At 40.1% G+C, this 24,052-nt stretch overlaps 1 protein-coding gene across 10 annotated transcripts in view; it reads left to right on the top strand.

Moving 5' to 3' along the window:
* Positions 1-24,052, top strand: part of Map2k5 (mitogen-activated protein kinase kinase 5) — a 258,240-nt gene that overhangs the window by 20,787 nt on the left and 213,401 nt on the right. For 8 of the 10 annotated variants that reach the window (XM_004855593.4, XM_021237014.2, XM_004855594.4 and 5 more), the window contains exons 3-6: positions 751-818; positions 15,761-15,830; positions 19,576-19,616; positions 20,557-20,624. In XM_004855593.4, coding sequence (XP_004855650.1) covers positions 751-818; positions 15,761-15,830; positions 19,576-19,616; positions 20,557-20,624 — 247 coding nt within the window. Of the gene's footprint in view, positions 1-750; positions 819-14,609; positions 14,654-15,183; positions 15,209-15,760; positions 15,831-19,575; positions 19,617-20,556; positions 20,625-24,052 lie in introns of those variants that run through there. The other 2 variants (XM_021237018.2, XM_087198979.1) reach the window with 2 other exon arrangements.

The following is a 24,052-nucleotide window of genomic DNA, read 5'->3' on the forward strand; positions in this document are numbered from 1 at the left end:
ATTATTTCAGAATAACCTGAATCACCACTGGAGGCTTGCTAGGACCAGAGAGTAACCCATACAAAATGAAACTGTTTGAAAAGAAATCTGCTGCTGGATGGCATCAGAGATAGAAAGATCTGTACTGGAATTGCTTTTCAAGTTAACCTTGTCCTAGGCTGCAGGTTCTTTTTCTGCAAGAAAAGGAATAACAGTAATGATGATGTCCACATCATAGGGTTGTGGTAAAGTTTTAAAAGTGGTATTGTATATGAAGCACAAATCACAGTGCCTTGTATATATATAGTGTTCAATAAACATTAGCCATTTGTATCATGCTTCTGTGGTGTGATAGATTGCCTCAGTGAGAGGAAGAATGGAAAAATAGAGGGGGACAGGGTGCTTTTTAGGAAACAAAAATGTATTGATAATAGAACAGGACTGGCCTCTCTTTGGTTTTAAAATTCCCAAACATGTTTTGTTGTACCCTAGTTATATTTACTGTAACCCAGATATATGTCATGAATGACATGAGCAATATTTTGATTTTCATCCATCCCTAAAACAGAGTTTTAGGTCTTTCTGGAGATTCTGATTATATTCCAAAGAAACAAAAAAGAAAACAATGTACTGATAATTCAAACCTCTCACAAAATATATGATGTTGAGGGTTTAGATATCAGCTGTAAAAAACCCAGTTGTATTATGCTCCCATGCAGCATGATTTTTGTACTTTAAAAAAATGCAAATTTTATGTTTCTTTTTAAACAGATGAAGATGAAGATGGTGATAGAATTACTGTGAGAAGTGATGAAGAAATGAAGGCAATGCTGTCATATGTAAGTACATTACAAATGAGGACTATTTTAAAAAATGTTAATGTAATTGAGGATGCTGTTTTTTGGGCATGGGGGAAGACATGCAAGTAATCACAATTGCCATAACATTTTCTATATAATAGATATGGTTTTCAAAGATTTCCTTATGTGAAAGTTAAGGGCATTTCTTTGAAAAGAGACTTACTGATCATATGAACATTAAGAATAATGCATCTTAATGACTTTTGCATTAGGTATGGTGCAGACTAAATGGACTATCAATTTCCTGTATTTTTTATGCAGTACTTAAAGTAACGGCTCATTAAAAATGAACCCCTGGGCTCTAAAAATTTTTCAAAATCTACTTTCAACTGGAGATCTCTTTTACCCTTCCAGACTATAGTTATAATGTAGCTGCAGGCTTAATATGTAGACAGGATTTAAAGATGTACTCTCAGTTGTTTTCTACCCATCTTTTACCCATACCCCAAAATGAACTAGAGGGTCACTCTCTGATTCAAAGTGATTTGAATATATCTGGGAAAGACTTTGCTTTTATATTTCAAATTCTAGTGAAAATTTGCATTAACAGCTGTCTGGGACTGAAGTAAACAAGAGAAAAGGGTACATTTCCAAAGCTTTAATACTAAGCTTGAAAAATTCAGCAATGATGAAGAGACATAGCTTCCCTGACCCCTGATTTGAGCTTTCATCTCAATTTTCTTTTATTTTGTCAGAGTTTATAATCTGTTTACAAAACCTTTTTCAGTGGTCTGGTAGAAAGAGCATTGGAGTAGAAGTAGGAGACCACAGCTCTGCTCTGGCTTCTTGGCCATAGGCAGATCACTTAACCTTTCATTTGCTATGGATGCCTCATCTGTCAATTGTGGATAATAATTACTTGTCCTTTCCTACTGAACAGGGTCGTTGTAATGACCAAAAGGGATGGTAGATGTGAAAGCCCTTTGAAAAGTTAAAAGTTCTATACAAATGCAAGGTGGTATTATGGTAGAATCAGGGCCCTTGCTTTTCATGGAGACTCTAATCACAGCCAGTGGTTAGCTTGTAGGCTTTTGATAGACTTCTGCTTCAACCAGGATATTGTTTCATTGTAATGAAAACTGTAAACTATCTATATGGGGTTTCCACCAGTAGTTTTAATTTAGGGTAGGAGGGAAGAGAACAAGAAGGGTGGCATGATTAACAGAGCATTGCATTCCAACCAGCGCAGGGTAGGAAAAGTCAATTTCCCATTGACTTCCCATTAACTTCTGTGGGAGTCTTTGTGTACTGAGAATTTAGAGCTGAACTCATCAGTACGTGAAAGGCAGAGCAGAGTTGTCTTCAGAAAGGTCTAGCACAAGTATTTATGGATTAGCCAACTCCCCTGGGAATGTGACATGCTTATTTTTAGAAAACAGACATGCACAGGGGTTCTGGTTTTCTCACCTATGTCTATTGCAGAGAATTAACTTGAGTATACTTTCATTGTGTACATAAATGATACATACTTTTCAGCAGTACTGAGTATAGTCATAGTGATAATAATCATTTTCATTCTGAGTACATGCTATATACTAAATGCTTAAATTATTCTATCTTTTTAAAGTTTTTTTTGGTACCAGGGATTGAACTCTGGTCCTTGCACTTGTGCAGCAGGAGGCAAAACCACTGAGCTAAATCCCCAGGCCCTCTTTTTTAAGTTTTGATAATCATTGTGAAATGGATATTATGATCCCTGTTTTTTTTTTTTTTTTTGGTACTGGGGAATCGAACTCAGGTCCTTGCACTTGCACAGCAGGAGGCGAAACCACTGAGCTAAATCCCTGGCCCTGCTCCCTGTTTTTAAATGAGGAAGCTGTGGTTAAAAAGACATGTTTATGGCCTGTAGTCCCAGCTATTCAAGAGGCTGAGGCAGGAGGATTTCAGGTTTGAGACCAGCCGGGCAACTTAGTGATATTTTACTTTGTCAGCAGAGAGAGACCCACCCAAAGTCTTAGAGCTGTTACCAAATGGGGGGTGTTGGGGGCTTCTGTACAGATCCACGTGACCTGAATAAAGAATTGGACAAGATATAAAGAAAAGGCAGCGAAGGAGTAGATTTATTGAAGGGGGAGGAGGAGTACATTCTGTAGGGTTAGAGGGGTGATGAAAAGGCTCACAGTGTCCTAAGGATAAAGGGGGTCTTTGGCATGCAAAATACCTGGATTGGTCTCTACCTTATGCAAATATGGCATTTGCCCTATCAAAACTCACTGGCCTCGCACCAGATGTAAATTGTCCTATAAAAAACTTGCTTGACCTCTTGCCAGATATAAATGAAGGCTGGGAAATTGTGTCCTTTGACTGGTCCCACCCATATTAAATGAAGGATTGTGATTATTGCTGTCCGATTGGTTCCCTGTACAGTGCATGGGAGCCCTAAGCCTGGAGTCATTTTGGGTCCAGGGTTGTGTGCATGTCTTCTTTCTTTTGGAAATATCTCACCCAACCTATTAGCCATGGGTTCTTATGACTTGTGACACATTGCATCCAGTTGATTGTCTGGTTTTCCTCAGCTCTAATCTCCTACCTTAGAACTATTTGAAAATATGGAGCCAGGCCTGGTGGTACAGGCCTGTAATTTTAGTACTTGGTAGGCTGGGGCAGGAGGATCCCCATGTTGGAGGCCAGCATGGGCTACATAGTAAGTTCAAGGCCAGCCTGAAGTACATGGTGAGACCCTGTCTCAAAAAAACAAAAACAAACAAAAAAAGAACATATGGATTTTAAATTCAGTGTCTTCTTATTCTGTAGCCTGTGCTCATTCACGGTTTCATTCAGTTTCTCTTCTATCCACTGCCTTGCAAATTTGTACTGGGAAATTTTTATGTCATCACCATTATTAAATTCTGAATGATTTGTTCTTATATAATACCTTAATTGTTATATCTGTACCATATATTCATTGTAACTTATTTTTTCAAATGTAGCATGTAGTTATTTTGTTATAGAAAAATACTGTCATGATTACGTAACCTTACATTACATATCCTTAAACTTAAAGGTCCTCAAGATTTCCTGAGAGGTACCCTTTAGTCTGAAAAGAGATTATCCCCTAATGTTTGGATTTTATAATGAACTCATTTTAGATTGGGGGATATAGGTATAGTAACTTTTAATTTTGCCATACGCAAACATTCACAAAATAAGTAAACTAATACAAATCATCCATTGCCATTATTTTATCAAGAAAAATAGTAGTAGTAATTTAAAGAGTAAAATTGTGCAGGGTGTAGTCTCAAAAATTAAGACCACTATTTCTTTAAAGTGAATATTAGTTTTTGTAAAACTCAAGACATTATTCTTGGCCTTTCTTAATTTGCTGTGGATGTAATATACATAGTTCAGTTGAGGCTCTGGGCTACTCCCCTCCACTAACCTGAGCCTGGACAACACCACGCCGACCTTTGTCCTAAGGCCTATTACATAGAGGCAGAAATAAGAAATACAAAGACCCCATGGAAAATTCTGAAGCCCCAAATCGAGACCCATGTATGTCAGATCTTCCTGCATGATCTTTCTGTACTTGAAGCTCAGTGAAGGTTCATGAATATGAGCTGCATCTCCCACATCCAATTATAACAGAGTGAATTATGGGAAAGGACATGCACAGTAGACCCAGCTGACCTGACTCAGCACCCTGTCAATCATGTAGTCAGTCATGCTCTGGGAGCCCCAGTGAGAGGCCCCTAGACCCCGTGCAATATTTAAAATTCCTACACCCACTGCCTTCAGCACTTGTGTTGTTTTCCTTTCCACTGGCACGAGCGCACTCACTGAGTATACCATCACCTAACTAAAGTTCATTAATCTTTGCTGCTTTTTCCTTACTATCACGTACTACATCCATTTATTTCTTCCTCATGAGCAAGAACCTAGAAACCTGTCCAGGATCCCATCTCCATGGCAACAAATGGATGAAAACTTTTTTTATGACTTGGTACTGGGCCATGGATTGTGGTCTGGCTGATTGGGTCCAGGTTTTCTCTAAATTCATCTAACAAAAATTTATAGATGGAATGTCAGCACCCCGCAGCCCTCCACCCATGCCAGTTTTAACCTGCTTAAAGTAGAGCTCTGCCTTTCTGACACTGAATGTTTCAGCAAAATATTTTGAAGTGAAAATGAAAATATCTCTGAGAGATGATGCTTTAGGTCATTTGAACCTTGAATGGATTTCCTTTTCCTCCTGTCTCTTGCTGTTGCCCTTTGTTTATGTAGAGTCAAGCTCTCAATATTTAAAAAGGTAAAGAGTAGTTCACAAAAAAGCACAAACAAGATCGGTTGACTGTCATTTCCATCTGTGTTGGTCTTTAGGGTTGGAAATTCCTCTTGGGCCCAATTTTGTCACAGAGAACCATTTGGATCTAATTTCACAATAGATTTTGGTGGGTAGTCCTCATAACTACCAGCTTATTACTAAAAATTTCCATTGGTCTTATTTGTTAGCTTCAATTTAGTTCTGAAAATGTTTGATTCCAGGATTTGGTGTAGTGACACAGGGGAGATACTGACAGAGGATCACAATTTTATTGTGAAAACAAAACAAAACAGCTTAGTGTTTCATATAGAATTCAGTAAAATTGTGGCCGTCTTAGTATTTAAGAGCCACGTAGAGGGAAGCAAAAGCAGAGACTTTGTTACCACTGGCCCTTTAATCGTTCTTTTCCATTGATTATAAAGGTTGAATGAATAAATAGCCTAGGTCTCTGCATAAGAATAAAAGAATTGCAACATCTGAGTTGAAACTTGCAGAATTACCTTTCTCCTCCCTTGGATGCAAGCATTTTTTGGCTTTGGGCCAACCTAAGTGTAAGTTTTTATCAGTAATTTAAATAGATTTTTGTATTAGACTTGAAAATGTTTCCTTTTTAATTGAAAACTTATCAATTATTTAAATCGCTTGCAGCCTGAGGCTGTTAATTTTATGAGCACCATAGTAATGGCATACAGTGGTTTTTGATACATGTGACACGTGGAATATCACATTGTGGTAAGGATTTGTCATGACGATAGGTTGTATGCTGTTAAATAATAACCAACATATTAAACTGAAGTCTTGTCACACATTAGTACCATTTTATGTAAGTTATTTAGAAGTTGTATTCTTTTCTTCATTCGATATATTTTTAAGAGATAATGAGAAGAAAACAAAGCTATAATAAATTGTCTTTTAAGAAAATGTAAAGTAATTTGGTCTCCAAGGAGATATTTAATGTATTGAAAGAATTCAGCAGTCAAGTGTTATTACAGCAGCATTGTGATAGCTCTCTGCATTTTGTTATGAGTTTGTGTTAATCAACAATCTGTTTTTATAGCATAGTTTCTTGAAGTTATGTTGTTAGAATATTCCACTTCTGGGATCATGGCTTTTCCTCTGACACTATTGTATCTTTTTAATTCCTCCATAAAGTATTTTTTTAATTAGAATTTGTAATGCTTTATTAGGAAAAAACACACACAACCTACATATTCTGAAACTAAATACGCTGATCATTGCTAATTATTTCAAGGACCCTGTTAAATATTCCCTTAATGTGGTTTAAATTTTTTTTGTTGTTGTCATTCTTGTTTTCCATTTTTGAGAAAGATTGGAAATATTATGTTGTTTTTCCCCTTCCATATTTCTGTATTTTTTGTCAGTGCTGCTTGGGGCCCACTTCTAAGTGGGGGTAATTTTAATATTAACCTCACCTCTTTTTTCAGGTGACCTTTCATTGAGGAACTGAGCAGTATGTCTTGCTTTTGTAAATGGATTTCAGTTTGTTTCTGCAAGATCCTGTGTGGAGTGAAGGATTTTTTATACCTGGTTCTCTTGATTCTGAGAGCGGCTCGTATAAGGGGAGCACAGTATTAACAAGAATAATTTTCTTCATTTTGCTCATTCTCTCTCTTTATACCATTTCCCCCCATTGCCAGAAGCATGTGGTATGAGTTTTACTGTAATGCCTCCCATTATGGCAGAGACCTTGTGTTTTAGTGGAGAGTAAGTATTCCCTTTGGCATACTTAGCCATCATGTACCTTGTTAGACGTTGGGTACCGTGAGGGAAAAGTACTTTTTGACCTCTGGAGCACCCCGTAAATTGGGCTGTGATTAGCTTCACCGTAGCATGCATAACTTGGAGATTGCCTCTAAAATCATGCAGTTATTCATGGAGTTGGAAGGAAACCTTAGAGGTCTTGTCTACGTCTTTCATTTTACAGATAAGTACCTTGAGCCCAAGTGAGGAGAGCAGGTTCAGAGAACAGTGAGAAGTCATGTGGCTAGTCGCAGGCCTGGAAACAGTACCAGCGTCTTCACTCCTGCCTGCTTTAAGTATGGGGTGTTTTGTTTTGTTTGTTTTTGTATCAATATATTAAGATTTTTGCTAATGAAGCTTTTTAAATACTGTGTTTTTCCTGATTACAAAGAACAGTGCTTTTTACTAGAATCCCAGTGTTTCTGAGTTTAAATAACAGTGTAAAAAAATACTCCGTGGGCTTCTGAAGTTCCAAAATTCTCATCTTTACCTATGAGGCCAAGTTTTACCACAAAATTTGTTGTTCATTTAGGAGCTGAATGTTTAACAGAGCTTTTGCTATCAGGAGCTTTTTTTAAAGAACAAAGAAGTTGGCCACTCATTTTCCATATGGTGCTTTTAAATATGCCCTATATTAAGCAGGATCATATGTGGACTTAGTTTGTAGGTGGCAAAATCACCTCAACCTTCAGTGGGTGTTCAGTCCCTACTTCAATGTAGTTCATCTAAACAACTGATCATATAATCTATTCCGCCCAAAGGGTGGAGAAATAGTGACAAGAGCAAGAATGAAAACTGAAGGAAATCATTTGTTTTAGAAATTATTGTTTATTTACTCAAATAATGACATGTGCCAAGCCATAAATAAAGTTTTTATCTTATTCTCTCTTTCTAGTGAAAGAACAGAAGTTATTTTCAGAGGTAGCTTTTTTAGCTGTCTTCTTTGGGTTTTCTGGAATATTTAAGTATTCCTTGAAGTAGTGATAAAAATGGAGTAGTTCCTTATTTCACCCCTATTATGAAATATCTTGGGCTGTGTTTGGTAGTAAGGAGCAGAAACATTGCAGTTTGCCCCAACAAGAAATTTATTATGCAGCTTTTGGAAGCAAACAGTCCCCAACCTCAGTGGCACCAGAGCACTCTGGGGACTTCTGGAACAGGAACTTTGCGCCACCAGTATTTTGTCGTTGATGGGGCTCTGTTCCCAGCTCGGTGGCTTTTCTGTGGAGATCTCAGTACAGCATGTGTGCAGGGAATGTCCCATGTGGCCTGCTGTTTCCCTGGCCCTGATGGTTCTGCTTTATTTCTATAAAGAGTTCTCTGAAGCTACTATTTCAACTTCTACTCTAGAAAGACAGCAGAACTGCTATAGGTAGAAGTCAGGTGAAAAGTCAGTGTAGACATTGCCCTGAGCTAATCATGGTGACAACTCTGGAAGCTTCACCTGAGAAAGTGCCCTAAGTTTTGGGCCCATTGTTGTGAACAGATTTAAATTCATGCTGCCTATACACATTACCTTAATCTTAGCCAAGTTGCATTTCATCTGTTATTGGCTGCTTAAACTTCTATTCAGACCATCTCAAGCTCCCTAAAGTCATTTATGGTTTTATTGTCCAAAACAAATAGTGTCATCATTAAACTTGGCCAACTTGCTGCCATTTTTACTTCCCAATCATTAGTAAATACATTTATCCAGTAATCTTGGCTTATAAACAGGCCCCAGAGTTGTTCCCTGTTGACCTTTTCACTGGAAGACTTTTATTTTCTTTCTCATCATCTAATCACATATGCAGGCCCTTGGTCTAGAATCAGATAAGGAAGAGCTTCAAAGGTACATCATAATTTTCTTGAGGCAGGGCCAGTGAGTTGTTAGGAAGCTAGGGGACCTGAGGCCAGGTAAGTAAATGTGACAACTAATTTGGTATGCAAAACAGATAGGCTTTGTTCCCTTCTTTCTTTCTTTGCTTATTTGTGGTACTAGGGATTGACAGAGCCTCATGTATGCTAAGCAAGTGCTCTGCCACTGAGCTACATCCCCAGTTGTGCTGTTGTTATTTTTAAAACTACTGTAACAGTTATATGTATTGTGAGAGGTGCGCGTCACAGAGGAAAAGCCTCTTCATGTATAATGTAAGGAATAATTGAAAGATGGTGTAATGATGCCACATCTGAGTAGTGTTGTAATCGAATTTGTAGCCCTTTGACAAAGTTAAGATTATGGAATTCTTACCTGGGAAAAACTAATAAATTAACTACGGACTGCAAACAGTTGGTTAGTTTATTGATTATCCCTGTAATTACTGGCTGAGCTACCAGTAATTGGGTATGCTTGCAGTATTGGCAAAATAGGAATTTGAAAATTTTATTATTGGTAGGAAAAAGCCCATGTGCCTGTTTCTTAGAAGTGAATTATTGTGCCGATTTTCTTTCCTGTTAGAAGACACACTAAGGAGAGATTTCGTAAACTGTCCTGTTACAAGTGGATAAAAGAATACTAAAGATGCCCACTGTGTCCTTTGTCTGTGAGTAGGTCAGGATCCATGAGCCCTGGGAGTGTGTAGTCATTCCGTCCTGCCTTCTCCCATAAACATTTGTGGAGCACCCACTGTGTGCCAGGCACTGTACGACAGTGGTTTCCAAAGGCTTTGGAAGCGTGGTCCTTTTTGAAAACCTGAAGAAAGTTGTTTATTCTTTCCCCAGCAAAGTCACATAAAGCAGCATTGCATGTACAGTTTCAGGAGCTTCAGGGAGCTCCCAAAGCCCATATAGACCCTCTGCCATTAATACCTTTGTAAGGTGAGCAAGGCAGGTATTTTCCCGATTTTTACAACAGAGGGTCCTGAGGCACAGACACACTTGGAGTCTTTCTCTAGGTCACAGCTAGTAAATAGAGAGCTGGGGCCTCAGCTCACTCACTCACTGAATTGTCACTCACCTGAACCGCCAGTTCCCTCAAAGCACATGTGTGCTGGACAGAGCATGGGGTGGTGGGTGCAGTGAACACACAGTTCATGCCCTGTTGGGGCTCACAGTAGCAAAAAGGAAACAGATCTGAGTGAGAGGACAAGAAAAACTCATCATTACCAGGCAGAGTGACAGATGGCCTAGTAGCTCTGCTACATGAGCACGAAGGAGTGCCTAACCTAGCTATGGGGACCCAAAAGGCTTCCTGAAGAGGATGGTGTCCCAGTGGAGTAAATGAAGACCGGGGGACCGAGAAGGGTGTTTGGGGCTGAGTGAACAGTGTGTTCAAAGGCTCAGGGGATGAGGGTGCCTGGTGTATGCAGGAGTGCTACAGTCCGTGGACTCTGGGGGAGGGAGTGGGTCACATCATGGAGGGCCTTAGGTTGAAGGTGCAGGGAGTTAGCCCGACCGCATCCATTTATTTCCCTGGAGAGTGGCTCGGGGAGAATAGTTCTAAGGCTCAGAAGCTACCTAGTGGTGGTTTCACATTACAGGTAGGGGTGCCCCCTGGACTGGAGAGAAGTTAACTGATTTGGGAAGTGGGGAGGATGTCATATTAGACTGAATGTAGAAAGAGATGATCTGGATTACTTCCAGATTTCTTGCTTTGGAAACTGGGTGATAGAGATGGTCTTTATTGATGTAATAAACCTAGGTGGCAGTTTAGGGTCCGAGGGAGGGGTGGGAAAGGTGGGGAATTGAGTTTTGGACCTTTTGCCTTGGTGGAGGCTTTGGACAATGGCTTGGATATGTTCTGAATCTTGGGAGAGAAATTGGGGCTAGAAATAAAGATTTGTGATTCATCAGCTTCTAATTAGTCTCAATGACTCCTCTGGTAATTAAAACCTTTGAAGTGGTAGAAGTAACTCAAGGAGAGTATATAATGAGAAGAGAAGGTTGGTGAGGAACCACGGGGAACTCCCCCACTTAAAGGAGTGGGGAAAGGGCCACTAGCAGGAAGCTGAGTTCAGTGGTTGGAGAGGTGAGGAGAAAGCTGGGGCCGCAAGGACAGAGCCAGAGGTCACCCATAGCACTGTGGCTTCCTGCTGCCTCACCATCCAAAGGATATGACCGGATTCATCCAGGGCATGAATCATGTAGCCAGAGCTTTCCACCAGCCCAGCAGCCTAGCCAGCAACCTGTCTGTGTAGTTAAATGTCTGAGGAATGAGATCTATGAGGTCACTTACCTGTTAACTCTTGAATAGTAAACATACTTTATGACTTGAGTGCAGGAGCTAGAGTAGGAAGTATTTTTCTTTGCTCATTGATAAACCATTTGCCTCCTCTGTTAAATAGAGGTGATGAGTCTCCCAGAGTAGGAGTGTGAAAAATTAAATGAACATAGGTGGATGTGTTGTACTGAGCCTAACACACAGATACTCAGGGAGTGAGACTTGTTCCTCTGCCTCTTTGCAGTACAGGGGACTGAACCCAGGTCCTCACATACACTAGGCAGATACTGCACCACTGAGCTATATCCTTAGCCATCTTTCTGGTTAGAGAACTTGTGCCTTATAGAATTAAACTGTGTTGTTTTGAAACCCAAGTTTTTTATATGGCAGATTTCCATGAAGAAAAAAAAATGTAATTATTGATTGCATTGTGCTGTTAGAATTAGGTTCATAACAAAAAGGAACACTGTTTGGATAAACTTGCAAACAAAGCCAAAAATTGCACTTGTTATCCCCTTGTCGAATGTGGCGTTCTATTTCAAATTAATTAGATTTTTGGATAACTATGCTAAACTTTGTCACATCCTTATTAAAATTGTTTAAGGATTTTGAAGAATATCTCAGAGGGACTCTGAAACCAATGTAAGTCTGGTGCTGGAGATTCCATTAGCAATTGTAAAACTGATTAATCTTTTACCCAGTTAGCTTATTGATTATTGCTGCAATTACTGCATGTAACGGATTATGCAATGGATGGTAGCAGAAAATGTGTAACTGCTGCTTCTGTGTTCAATTTGAGCACAGTGTTTTGTGCTTTATATACATAAATATTTGTATTTTTAAGTGCTTGAGCACTGCTAAGAAAGTATTGTGCTTAATATTGTTTCAGTATTAGAGATTTTTTTAAACTTCTCAACTTATACTGAATGATAGTTTACCAAGTACCTTCACTAGTTCTATTGCTGCAGTTTAGTTTTTGAGCCTCACAGTGACTCTATGTAATGGGGTGGATAATCTTACTTGCATTTGGAGGAAACTAATGCTCAATAAGGTTAAATGACTTCCTGAAGGCTACACAAGTTAATGAGTGGCAGACTCAAGATTCAGCCACATTTCACTCAATAAATATTTATCAGACATCTACTATGTGTAGATTTTTGTGTTATGGGAAATAAAAACCAAGGCAGGATTATAAAGATTAAGATAAGGAGTTAAGTGACTTCAAGTTATGGCCCCTAAAATTACTGCTGATGGTGGTTGGGTACTTTTCTGTCCAAACCATATGAAGTATTTTGGTATATAAAGTTTAGGGGTTTTGTTGTTGTTAGTTTGTTTATTTATTTTTGGCTAGAAGCCTGGTCTTTATTGGGTCATTACTGATTATTTTATTACTATAGTTATACCTTGTTACTCCACCGTTCTTAAACTCATCAGATTTGGTCCCCCCCCCCCCCCCCCCCGCAGTACTGGGATCGTACTCAGGACCTTGCACTTTTGAGGCAGGCATGGTGCCACTGAGCTAAATCCCTGGCCCTGGTATTTCCCATTTTAATGTGAAAATTTTCCAGGACTCATCGTTTGGGTGGTATGACGTGTAAGTTAAAACTTGACGGTGTCTGTTGTCTCGTGACTCACTACCCTTTCCAGCCAAAACAATTTGTTTGGTATCCATTGTTTTTGGTACCTGCCTCCCAGAACCAGCTAACAATGGCCACTGTGGTACCACTGTATTTCAAATCAAACTGGAGAGAATCCCTTTAGAGGAAGAATATATTAAAGACACTGAGAGAGGGCCAAGGCCTGAAAACAGCTTGCCCTGCTGTTTATGAATTTTTCTTATCTGTTTCCTGATGAGAGTCTTACAGCTGTCCCCAACCTCATTTACTGCTGGGCGAAGTGAGGCGCAGAAGCATCACCTCTCAGGGTCATGTGCTAGGGCACAGCTAGTGATGACGCTCCAAGTTCCTTGCTCATTTTACTGGACAGCACAGGCCTGGTGGCCCTGCAGGACTGCTTTGTGGCAGGAGGTACCACATATGGCCCAGGTTTTTATCTTCGTCCCATTCAGAATGCTGCAGGCACAGTGGCTGAGCTTGGTGGCCAATGGCCCTCCGCAGTTGGTGGTCGTCAGAGGTACAGTGATCCCACACTGTGGGTTTGGGTCCTACATTTATGACACAGCCTTGATGGTGAATTACTTTGCTCTGGAACACAAGATTCTCTTAATATAAACACAGATCAAACGGAGTACATCAGCAGGAGAAAATACACTTGGATTTAGAAGAGTTCTAAAAAAGAAAAAGCAAAACCTAACTGACTGCTTTAGAGAAGCTGGTTAAGTGACATATCTAATATTACTGTGACTATGTTGATCATAGTACAAAGAGATCTGTGTAGATTGCTTAGAAATTCACACAGTGATTACAAAAATATATATAGTTTGCCAGTTGGCTGGCCCAGACCTAAAATGAAACAGAAACCATTTTTATTTATTTATTTTGTAAGGTAAATAAATAAAGCTTGCAAACAGATCAATTTCATGCATACAAGGTTTTATAGTAGGGAAAAAAATACATTGCTCCTCTTCTGACCCTTTACATTTGAGGTTATTTGTTTTCAAACTTGACCCTAAGCACCAGTTTCAGACAATTCTATAATTAATTTGTTAGATAAAGCATAAGGATATTTTGTTTTGATTTCTAGGATGATAGGAAAGGAGTAATTGAACTACTAACCTACTGTACATAGCAGTTAATTAAAGAAAAGTATTAACTATAAGAGAACACCACCACTGCTGTTGTCTCGTATCAGTATAAAAAGGCAGTAATTTTTTTGACAGCCACTGATTGGAAAGTTGCTTGCAGCCTTCCAGAAGCAAGGGGGTACATGCTGTGGATCAATAACCAGCAAATTTCCCATTAAAAAGAATACCTGAGCAATGTTCCAAATAGCCACTGGCATCTTAATTTTCCACGGAAACCTCAAATACTTGTGTGCCGAGGACAAGTCATTTTCGGACAATTTTTCCACACTACTTGTTAACAGTTATTGCTGTCCCAAAAGGTTGGCAGCCTACATGATTGATATTTCATTTACTTGTCATCGCTGTGTGAGTAATGGCGACTGCTGTGTTTCTGTGGTTTGGAGGCACCTGGCCTCCTGAAAGACATTGCCATGGTGTGTTCTCCACAGTGTGTGTTTCCCATATGTATCTAAATTGTTAGGTCCACAGAGGGAGAGGATGGCTTTTCTCTGCCATTTGAAATGCTTTGGAGACTAGGCACACTTACATCTGTCCATAGCTACCAAAATTCACCTTTGCCTTACTTGTTAGTAGGGCACAAAGCTTTAGACTTCTGAAATTGTGATTCCTGATATAATGTGGCATTTTATAGTTACCTTTCATTTCTAAGGAAAACCAATCTTGATCTTGTAATAATTTTAAATATGTTTTTTGGTACTGGGGATTCAACTCGGGACCTTGCACTTGTGAGGCAGGTGGCAGAACCACTGAGCTAAATCCCCAGCCTTGTAATAATTTTAATGCACATTAAAGCAGTAGGAAACTGTATGTATCTTCTAAAAAGACACCTTTTTTTTTTTTTTTTAGAATATCAGAAAATGATAATCCAGGAGAAATTTTCTTAAAATTTGGTAGGTAAATAATGATGTGTTTTTAATGTAGAAACAGCAAGGATGAAAGAGAAGGGTTTTTTTGTTTGTTTTTTTTTGGTGGTACTGGCGATTGAACCCAAGGCCTTTGCACTGAGCTACATTCCCAGACCTTTTAAGATATCTTAGATTTTGAGACAGCATCTCACTAAGTCACCAAGTTGCCCAGTTTGGACTTGAACTTGTGATCCCTCTGCCTCAGCCTCCCAGAGTGCTGGGATTATAAGAATGAGCCACAGTGCCTGGTTTGGAGTTCTGCACTTTGTCAACCCTTCAAAATACAAAAGCAGCAGCTTTTGTGGTTGGTATTTTTCCACCAAGAGCATCATTCTTTTGTTTGCCTAGCATTGAAAGAAGTGAAAGTCCAGAATCTGTGCTCGCCAATTCCGATATTAAGGAAAATGGCCATCAGACCACAATATGACCTACTTCATGATTTGTGCTTATGAAGTACAATGAGAACTTTATTTCCTTTGCCCAGAATTTTACTTGAAATTTGATCCATTCTGAAGTGTTTATAAGGCTAAAGGATAAGAGGTATGTTTGCTTGAAACTAGACTGCTTTTTTATCCTAAAAATAGCATCATTTTTGGATGAGTCATGTTTTGGTTGCTGCTTTCACAGTCTCTGTAACTTGTATTTCTGCTCTTTGTGTTTTATGCACACATGTGCGTGATGTTTCATTAACTGGCATGTAGGTCTAAACCAGAAGTGAAGCTTCTTCATTTGGCTTTGTAAACCCAGACCAAGAGGACAAGAGGCAATCTGAGCACTTTACACTAAAATACTTTTTGTGGCATTTTAAATATATGCCATTTAAAATATTTTTTGAATACTAATATGTGGTGTTAATCAGTGTTTTTATTCTTAAAGCTAAGTGGCCTGTGTGGAGGATAACACTATAGCAGACTTCCAATCCTGAATATATTCACTGTAGTCATTTTGATGTGCCAGTAGGGGAAAAGTATTCTCAAGGCTAATATATGCATACCAGCAATTTACAAAAGTGCTATGAATTAAACAACCCATAAGTGTCTGTTCCAGTATTCATACATTACTGAGTAATCTCTTTCTATAATCTCTTTGCAGTATTATTCCACAGTAATGGAACAGCAAGTAAGTGGACAGTTAATAGAGCCTCTGCAGATATTTCCAAGAGGTAATGTTGAACAAATTCTAATCAACAATAATTATTTCAGTAAAGTGTTTCATCAACAGTTATGTTTTCCAAAGGTTTAAATGCACATAACATGATGTTTAGCTCTTAATTTGAAAAAAAACAAAAGAAGTATTCATTATCGTGGGGATTGCAGGCTATATTATAGTTATAGCAGATAAAATATCTAATTTACTAGAGTAAATTAAACTAACTAGATTGGTTTTTGTTTTTGAAGCACATACTTACATTCGCTTAAAGAACTCTTTGGGGGTCCCCTGTTTCTAAACCAAGGCAAATGAATGACTTTAATTCTGGGTATTTATAAACTGTGGCAAGTGATGGTGGCTGAGGAGAAAGCTTTTGGCTAGTACGTAAGCTACAATGTACAGGGGAGTTTTAGGAAAGAAACTTGGGTAGGATGCTGGGTGCTTGGTTTTGAGGGGGGAGATATTTTCTAAGTAATGGAAAAATCTTCCTAAATAGAAATTTGATTAAGTCTCAAAACATGAGCAAATGAGGGTGATCTCAGTGACTCACCTGTCAGATAATTTTCTTCTTCCCCTTTAGGCTTGGCAGTACTAGCCTTGTATCAGATACGATTGTTCAACTGTGTATAAATGTTCCTTCAAAATTTGAATAATGGTGAAAAAGAACAGTTTAATTATATAAACCATTAAGATTAAGTCTTCCACCCATTATATATTGCCCTACTTGGAATCTATATTTTCCAACTACTGCAACAGATAAGGAAATTCTCTAAGAAACTCTTCTAGAAATAACTTAATTGAAATAATTAAAAATTAAACTTACCTTCGTTAACTAATACTGTACAAATAATCATGGTATGAGTTTTCCAATTAAACACTCTAGACTTTCATTACCTGTAACTCTCTGAAGTTTCAATGGCTCAATTAACCAGTAGGCTCCTATCTACAGTGAGGAAGTCTCCAAAGACAGCTGGCTTGGTCAGCCCATGAGCAGCTCTGGGTTCAAGCAATCCTGCTATTCTGTGTAGGTGGCAGAGTCAGGAGCACTTATCAGTTATTAATAATCTATTAAAATGCTAAGGAAGTGAATAAAATTGGGTCACTTAAGGTCAATTATCATCTGAAACAAGGATTCTAATTAGTCCAGTTCTGTTGTACTTGAAGACTAAACATCAAAAGGAAAAAGAATGGACAAGAGAGAAATGTCGCTATTTCTGTGTATTAGGACACTAACGAGGATGAAGGTTTTAATGCTCTCAGTAAATGAAAATTTGGGGCAAGTTTTCAAAAATTGTTTCTCCACAAGGAATAGTTTTTTTACAAGCTGAAAATTTCCATTAATTGCTTCACAGCTCTGGGTAGCAAACTCAAGTACAGCATCCCAGAGAATTATTGTTCCAATACTATGGGGCTTTGTTTTTTCTTTTCAGTAAAATATTTACTTCTCTTTACCTGAAATTTTCTCAAGTTTGGTGTGTTTTCTTTCATTTTGTGCTTAGTCCTGTCAGTGTCACCATACACCACTGTGCCCCCTCCCATGGTAATGACAGCCACTTTTAGACATGGCTCTGTGGAGGCGCTAATACTGCTCTGTGTGCCATTATTCTGTCTCCCCAACAATGGCACCTCTGTTGTGTGGATGAGACTGTTGAGGCTCAGAGAGGTTAAGGCACTTCAGGGTTACACAGCATATAAGTGATTGATACTCCCTTTGAGGTAAGAATTTTATCTAACTCATAATTTACTTAAAGTGGAAAGTCATGTAAGTTAAAATGCCACTGCAGCACCATGAGAGTAGCTTAAAACTCCATCTCCCTATCTCAGTGGGGTTTTCTGTGCTATAATTCAACTCTTCTGGTTTTTGCTGTCTTGTACTTTTTGTGCCCTGTCTACATCTGTCGTACGTAGCTAAGTGAGTTATGAAAGGTACACAATTTGGATATAGACACATTGGGTGTAATTATCTGGTTTGCTTAGTGTGACAAGCCCTCAGACCTTAGACTCTGTGTCAGGCCCCATGTTAAAAAGAATCATTAGACTGAACAAGTCAGATGCAAAGGAGGAAATTAGTCTGTTCTAGTAACATGTTTTCCTCTTTCCAAGTAATACAGTTGCCTGATATAGTAGCTCTCAGCTCATGGCCAAGTCTTCCTGTAGTTAAAAGATGTTTTAAATGTTGAGAAGTACGAAAATTCACTGACCTTATACTAATTGCTGGCTCCATAACTTTAGGATGTATGAGGTTCCTGGATTTTCTGGAATGCTGTTTCAGTTTCTAGTTTAAAGGCTTGAGAAGCAAAGCAGGTGTTAAAATGAAAGATAAGAGTTGATGCCTATCTCTGCATGTCTTGAGTGCCCTGGATACTTTGGTAGAATTTTTTTTTTTTGGTAGCAGGGATCGAACTCGGAACCTTGCACTTGTGAGGCAGGCGGCAGCACCACTGAGTTAAATCCCCGGCCCCTGGTAGAAATATTTTAAGGTGTTGTCTTGGAAGTACTGGGTCCCTCAAGAGTCATGCACTAAATAGATGTGACTGTTTTGTTCAAAATTAATTTCCATTTTGTATGGTGGCACATGCCTATAATCTCAGCTACTTGAGAGGTGAGGCAGGAGGACCACAACTCAATAAATTAAAAAGGGCTAGGGATGTAACTGTAGAGCGCTAGCCTTGAATGAGGTTCAGTCGCCTGTACCAGGCAAGAAGAAAAAAGTTAATTTCCATGTTAAGGAAAGAAGATTTGGAGCCTTAATTTTAATGTGCTTTAGAAAGATAAGTAAAAGCCCTTTATTAAGATTTAGATGTATTTTCTAGGAAAATAAGAACAAATTTGAATTTACTTGAAATATACAAAATGAAATTCGTGCTTTGTAATTATTACTCACACCTTATTATTAAGCAGCTCCATTTCTTGTCAGAAACAGAGGAAAAATACTTGTACATCCGAGGGAGAAAAAAAATCAAATTCACCCTTCCCTAAACAATCAATCAAACCTGACAGCCCCTTAACATACAATTTGTAGGGCGCAGTAGTTTTCAAATGGAAGTAGTCTATAACATGGGCAGGAAGCTTTTGTATTTTTAACATTTGATGAAGAAGCATTTGCTGAATTGGAAAAGTACTAACCTGCAAGTCAGGATGGTGCTGAGAAGTTAATATTGTTTTTCCTGGCAGTGCTTTATCTTTAGATTTAAATGTTGCAGATGTCAACAAAATTTACAGTAAGTATAATAAAATTTGTTATATATTTGTATTTCAATAAGTTCAGTTGTTTATGGCTATAAACACTAGTATTCAAACTTAAGTATCCCATCTTAGAGTCTCTGGCAATCCTTTTGGGATTAAAAGATCTTTTTCCCACTCCTCTTTCAAAGCAAACAAAACCCCCAAAACCTTAGCTCTTCTCAAAGTAGTTTAACTGGTTGCAGATATACAGTGTAATAGACTGAGGAAAATTGCAGAAATTTGAATTATGAAAGGAATTAATCATTTTAGCTCAGTTAACTTGATTTTTATATGTTTTGAGCAGAAATTGGAATTTATATGAAGTGTCAGAAAGCTCTTTGCATTTATAAATGCACACTCCTGCAAGTTAAAACCCTGGTTCATAATTCCCACTTTGGGTCTGGGGAGCCACTTTTCAATCATTTCTCTCTGCTAATTTTGGTGTCACCCTCATTTCTTTTTAAACGATTCATTTTGAGCAAATTTGTAAATGGCCCTGATGTGTTCTACAATTTAGTCAATTACTGTTTCAGCCTGCAAGCCTCCTGGGGAACGGAACATACATGGCCTGAAGGTATGAATTTCAATAATTGTTTCAGTAAAGTTGGATGGATTTGTAATGCTGTGTTCCACTTATTGAAATGTCAAATAAAACTGCACTTTCTCAAGCTCTGACAAGCCATCTTTTTTTTTTTTTTTTTAAATGGGAGGTGGAGGGGGATTCATCTGAGGTATTTGCCCAATATGTGCATGTATTTGGATACTGGTTTTTGGTGCTGTAGTTTTAATTATTTGGAATTGTTTGATTGGTCATTTTCTTCAGGATGGTCTTTATCTTTAGATGGTCTTTATCTATAACTCCTCTCCTGAAGGCTTTATTCGAGTGAAATTACAGTCTTCATTTCAGTGATTAATTAATCATGTAAGCATATTGCACACAATACCCCCCCCTTTTGACATATTTATGCTAGAAACATATATCTAGTTAATGTCTTTTTATTGTTCTACGTATTTTGAATTCTAGATTTCTGCTTAAAGCTTCACATCTGAAGAAAAGCTGGCTATTTTATTAGGCTCAAATATTTCATGGTGAATTACTCAGACCTTATTTTTTAGGGAATAAGAAACAGTCTATAGTGTTCTATTTGGTTGTAGACCTGGGAGGATACGATACCATGAAGTTCACTACTAAACCCTGGGTATATTCTCAGGGTGCTTTTTTGAGCTTATTGTCTGAATCTGTGCTCTAGATATTGAGTTCCATCTTCCCTCTGTTTATCTCGCATTTTCAGGATTGCTTAAGTATTTGAATAATGGCGGGGCTAGAGGGTTATATAATATACGGATTATACAGTTCTATAACCTATGTACTAAATAGACTGCAACCGTGGGCCTGTCTAGCAACAAGCTAATTAACCTTCATAGTGAAATGAGAAATGTGTGGCAAATTATAGGTTAATTAGAACCGTGTCCTCAGAACACAAGACTGATCAAGATTCTTTCTTTACTTATAGGTGAATACCCGGGCTGGACCCTCTCAACACACCAGCCCAGCAGTCTTGGATTCACTTCCAAGCAATAGGTGAGAGGCAGCAGGAGCGGTGTGGCCTGATGTGGTCATGTGCAGAGCCGGGGTGGGATAGGGAAGCGGCCTGTTGGATGACCAACAAGCGTGTGTGTGGTTAAAAAGAAGTTTGACCAACTCGGGAATCCTAGCTACATATTGGACGGAGAGAAAGGACTTCACAGAGAAAGATGAAATTAGACACGTTTGACTCTTAATTTTGCTCTGTGAAGTGGCTTTTCATCAGCCTCCAAATTAAACAGAAAATTTGGTGCCTCTTTCATGCCTCCATGATCTGGTTTGTTAGTCATATAATACTAATTTTTTCTTGCTTGCACATCTTTTGGCAGTGACATTGTACACTGGGATCTTCTCCAGAGAGGGACAGGGAATGAGTCAAATGATAAAATGTAGATTGACCGGCCCTGTCACTCATTAGTAGGATCTTTGGTTGTACAGGAGCTTAAAGCTGTTATCATAGCAAGATGATTTTCATTAATTCACGCTAACATTGCTCCATGCAGGGATGGGTACTAAAGACTTGTACCTCATGAAAGTGCTTTTACGAGCCTGAGAACCCACTGCCTGACTGTCCTTGGAGTGACCAGCTTCGTTTTGGATGCACTTTGTCTTGTCCAGCCCGTCAGCATCATGTTACTGTCCTGCAGGGTGGCCCTGTGACAGGGACTGCTCCACAATTGTGGATTCACACTGGTGACCGAAAAGCCAGCACTGAGCCAGAGCCCCTTCCCATCCCAGTGGAGGTTTTCCAGGTCTCAGGGCTTCAGCCAGACCAAAGGCTGCCTCTTCTGGGCTGAGATGCAGTTCAGGTTCCTACTTCCCCTTTGCTGCCTCTCCTTCCCAGTCACCCACACTCTGGGCTCTGTGTCCCAGGGGCCTCCCTGCAGTATTTTAAAGTCTTATCTTCTGAGTCCCTTTACTTTCCTGACCCTCCCCCCAGAGTCACTTCCTTGATTGCTTTGTCGTGGCAGCAGGGTGTCTACCAGCCAGCTTTCCTGCCGTGAAACATGGCTCACACAGTTCCTTCCCTCTGAAAGTGGTCAGCCTTGGCACTCACCATGGAGCATCTGCTCGTGGGGCGCGGTCAAGGCCTTAGTGCTCTGCAGCGGAACTTTGCAGCTTCTCTCTCTGCTGGTTGGGCACATGAGCCAGGGTCCCCAGGAGTGGTGGCAAGGGGGCAGAGGCCCGCTTGGTACACCCAGCTCCAGAAGGGCAGAGCGTTTCAGAAGAGGGGTCGTCCAGACTGAGCGCAAGCCCGAGGAAGAGCGACGGCTTTGCCTGGTATTTTAGGTCAAAAAGCAAAATGGAATTGAAAAGACTGTAAGATGAAGAAGCAGGATAACTTTTTAGGTCTCCCACATTCATTGTAACAACATGTGCGAATTAGCTTGGATATTCAAAAATTATCTTGTGAATTCAGGTTGTTATAAGATCATTGCATTGGATAGAAGTTCAGAGACCACCTGATAATTTAATGGTTCTTAGCTGTTTGTCTGTGGTGTCTTCATTTAGGAATGTGAGGGCCTCCCAAATAGTATTGATTGTTTGCTCTAGTAGTATTTTCTGTTTCGGGAGGAATGTTATTTGAAAAAGACCAACAGCTGATTTAATATGGCACCTTAGGTTGGCTATGTTCTGTGCCCCAGGTTGACGACTAATCAACAGGTATTGAGTACTTCTTACTCATTGGGTGCTGTCCAATGTGGCCATTATCCCCCGAAGTTCACCATCTAATAGGTATACAGGCAGAAAAAAAGAGTACACAACAGCTACACTTTATGGTTAGCCTGGTGAAGGGAAGGGAACAGATTGGATGCCAAGAGAGATGACACCAGACAGTAATGTACTTAGATTTAGACTGAGGGCTCTGGGAAGAGGGTCCCTGGGGAGAGTGATGTTTCTGCCTAGACCCGAGGGACGATGGTTAAGACTTGGCCCTGCAGTGGAGAGGGAGCCCGGCATGCGCATAAGGAGCCAGTTGGACTGGAGCTCAGGGAGGGCTGTTGCAGTGGGCCAGGAGTAACGAGAGATAGGGTGTAGACAGGACGATTGGCCTTTCCCCTCCTGCACAGAGCCCAGTAGCGGGCTTTGCAGCAGTGTGACAAGGCTGGCTTGGGTTTTATCAGACCCTCTGGCTGGTGCAGAGTAGGAGAAGCACCCCCTAATCCCACTGCCTTTGACACCTGATGCCCCATTCCTTGCCTGATGAGCACCAGGCCTTGCTACACATTCCTGCGGCAGGAGGCACTTTATTGGCCCAGGCAGCCCCCGTTTTCATTTCACTACATCATAGCAAGTTCTCTTTGCAGGCTGAGATTTGTCTTCCATTAGGGCCCACTTACAAAGATTTAGTTTAGTCCTGAGAACATGCCTGCTCCCTCTTGCAGATCATGGCTCTTCCCATCGTCTTCCCACCAAGTACACTTCTCCGAGCCTCCCTTCCTCAGCACCCCTGACACACATGCACACAAACACACACACACACACACACACACACACACACATTGTTGGTCTCTTCAGGACACCTGTCTGTTGTCTTTCACTTCTTCCTGACCTCATGTGAGTGGCCCTGAGACTGTCCACCTGCCAGCATCCTGTCACTGCACAGCTGTTCCAGGCTGTCCAGGTTGCTGCCATCACCTCCATCCAGCCTGCTGCATTGCAGCCCCTCCTCCGTGCTGCAACTGGAGTGATCTTGTTAATTGTATTAGCTTTTCCTTACTATAATTAAACCTGGAGGCAGGTGACTTTATAAAGTTAAGAGGATTTTTTAGCTCACAGTTTTGGAGGTTGAAAGTTCAGACAGGTGCTGGTGGGGTCCCCTGAGCTCTATTGCTTCCTGGCAGATTGCAGTGGTGGGAACACGTGCAGGAGCAAGCGGTCAGTCCTTCTGTAGGGCGCAGCCCCACTGGTCCCAAGGGCCTCCCACTGGGCCCCACCTTTTCAAGGTCCACCCCCTTGCACAGACCTATGGGGGACCAGTTAAGTCCAACACGCTGGTGGGAGCCATCATCCTCTGTTAAAGCCCATCACAGCTCTTCATGCCCGAAGGTGAAGGGAAAGGCCACAGGTGATGAGCTGTAGCCTCTCACGTTGGGTGCTCTGTCCACTCTAGCCTTGCTCATGAACACCAGTGCCCTGAGTGGACCAGGTCCTCTCACTACCAGGCCTGCACATCTGTTGCCGCTCTTCCCTGTCTGCACCCTTTTCACATATGCATCTTCACCTTCGGTCTGCCTAACCTTGGTCATCTTTGTGCACCAAGTTAGCTTCTTTTGAAAGCTGTCCCTGATGATAGCCACTCCTCATCTGCGCCAGGTAGCTCTTCTATGAATTCCTGTAACTGTGCTCCATGCTTCTGTTTAGGGTAGCGGCGAGCACGTTGTAGATGATCACCTCTGTTCCCCAGTAGCTTCTGTGCTCTT

This window comes from Heterocephalus glaber, unplaced genomic scaffold (genome assembly GCF_053883595.1).
Source record: "Heterocephalus glaber isolate CG9 unplaced genomic scaffold, H.glaber_assembly_v1.0 deba00001689, whole genome shotgun sequence".
NCBI classification, from domain to species: Eukaryota; Metazoa; Chordata; class Mammalia; order Rodentia; family Bathyergidae; genus Heterocephalus; species Heterocephalus glaber.